The 1,886-nt window shown below is 37.1% G+C and overlaps 1 protein-coding gene across 1 annotated transcript; it reads right to left on the bottom strand.

The window, feature by feature from the left end:
- Positions 1 to 897: 897 nt before the first annotated feature.
- On the bottom strand, positions 898 to 1,596 carry LOC145661094 (zinc finger MYM-type protein 1-like). The gene has a single exon (XM_081726539.1). It carries the CDS (start codon positions 1,594 to 1,596, stop codon positions 898 to 900), a length of 699 nt encoding a protein of 232 aa, XP_081582665.1.
- Positions 1,597 to 1,886: the final 290 nt, after the last annotated feature.

Here is a 1,886-nt window from a genome sequence, read left to right as displayed (position 1 = left end):
AAGTCTTCTATGACACTGTCGTAAAATTCTTGATGCTGTTGTAGGGATGTTAACAGTTCCTTCTCCAATGCTATCAGAGATAGATTTGTAAGTCTTTCCTGCCCTTGCGTATTGCGTGCATAGTTCTTAATGTTTTTCAATTTTGAAAAACTTCGTTCCACTGACCACTACTTGCTGGAATTGTTAAAATTAATTCACATGACTTTGTCACTTCACTATATGCCTTCTCCAGCTCATTGGTTTTGACGAAACGCAGAAGATCATTGACCGATTTGTGATGCATGTCTTCCGACAAATATGTCACAATTAGTTGTGATCTTAAAGCACTGAAGTCAAAAACAGCAGCATGTGTTTCTCTCAAAGACTGAAGTGCTATTTCTGGAAAACATGTGTATTTTTGGAAATTCTTCGTATTGAGTAACTCCAGAAAATGCAGGGATTCCAAATTACTGAATCTTTCTCTCAGTTGCTGTAATGTTACGTCGAATATTTCACAATACAGACGTTTATATTGCGTTTTGCAATCCACACTACCGGCGCTCTTTTGACGTTTTGTTGGTGGTTCTTGGACTTCACGTATTTTAGTCCAAAATTCCTCAAATACTTCTCTCTTGTTTTGCAGGATTCTTTCAAATTCCTTCACTTTATCTACACAATAACCAATGTCAGAAGCTTTAGTCTGCAAGATATCATAAAGGGTATCCGTAACTGGGAAAATACAGGCAAATACTTCTAAGAGAAATATGAAGTTGAAGCCACCCATTGTACTTAAAATTCCCCGAGCTGCTGTAAAACACTCTTGACCCAATTCTCTTTGGAGCTGGAAATAATTTCGAAAAGGTCCATAAGTTCTTTCTTGTGCTCATAGATCGTTTGAACAAGACGAGAATTGTAATTTCAACGTGTCTGTGAAACACGAGGCAGTCTCTTTTGTACCTCTACATCTAGAGCGTGGGTTCTCTTTGTAGATGTAGAGAAAAATGCAGCAATTCCATTAAGAGTTAAGAAAAATATCCGACACTCTCTAACTTGAGATGCTGCCTGAGAGAGAACTAGATTCAATCTATGAGCAAAACAGTGAACAAACAAAGCCTGTGGATATGTCTGTTTTACTCTAGCTTGTAGACCGTTCAAATGACTCGCCATCACAGCTGCACCATCATAACTATGCGCGACCAACTTTTCTCCACAGTTATATTCTTTCATGAGGTCACTCACAATATTGTACAAGGCTTCAGCTGTCCTATTCTCAGAAACATTTAAAAATCTAAGAAACCTTTCGTGAATTTCCCCTTCTACTGTAACGTATCTCATAACTACAGAAAGCTGAGCCAAACTAGCGACGTCTGCAGTTTCGTCTACAGATATAGCTATAAACTTTGATTCTTGGATTTCTTTTTTAATATGTGTCATCATAACATTACTGATTGATCCAATTAAATCATTTTGTATAATATTTGACAATCCAGTGAATACTGTTCCATTTTCTACGAATGTTCTCAGCTTCTCGTCGTACTGACACAACAACTTCACAAGTTCTACATAATTTCCTCTGTTACTAGAATCAGATGATTCATCATGTCCCCTGAAAGCCATTCTTGTTTACCTAAGAAACATACGATGTCAATAAGGCGTTCCATTATTTCTCTGTTTCTTCTTACAAGTTCGTTGTGCTCAGAGTCCCTCAGTTTTTTCTGAGAATCTATTTTATTCTTGCTTTTCCAAATGTTTTCTCATTTATTATGGCCTGAAGATGATTCTGAGTTAAACTATGCTTTTTTATGGCCTTGTGAACGTTTCCCATATCACTGTAACCACAACTTGACCACACACTGTTCTCTTTTGAAAAATGAAGACAACACCAACAATAGAGCTTTCGTTTTTCT

Source organism: Thermobia domestica, chromosome 9 (assembly GCF_964235325.1).
Source record: "Thermobia domestica chromosome 9, izTheDome1.hap1.1, whole genome shotgun sequence".
NCBI classification, from domain to species: domain Eukaryota; kingdom Metazoa; phylum Arthropoda; class Insecta; order Zygentoma; family Lepismatidae; genus Thermobia; species Thermobia domestica.
Note: the sequence above shows the minus strand (reverse complement) of the source record. Positions and strands in the feature narration are given on the sequence as shown.

What these genes read in the sequence shown, in the direction of transcription:
- LOC145661094 (XM_081726539.1), bottom strand. Translation starts at nt 1,596, where the DNA reads ATGGCTTTCAGGGGACATGATGAATCATCTGATTCTAGTAACAGAGGA.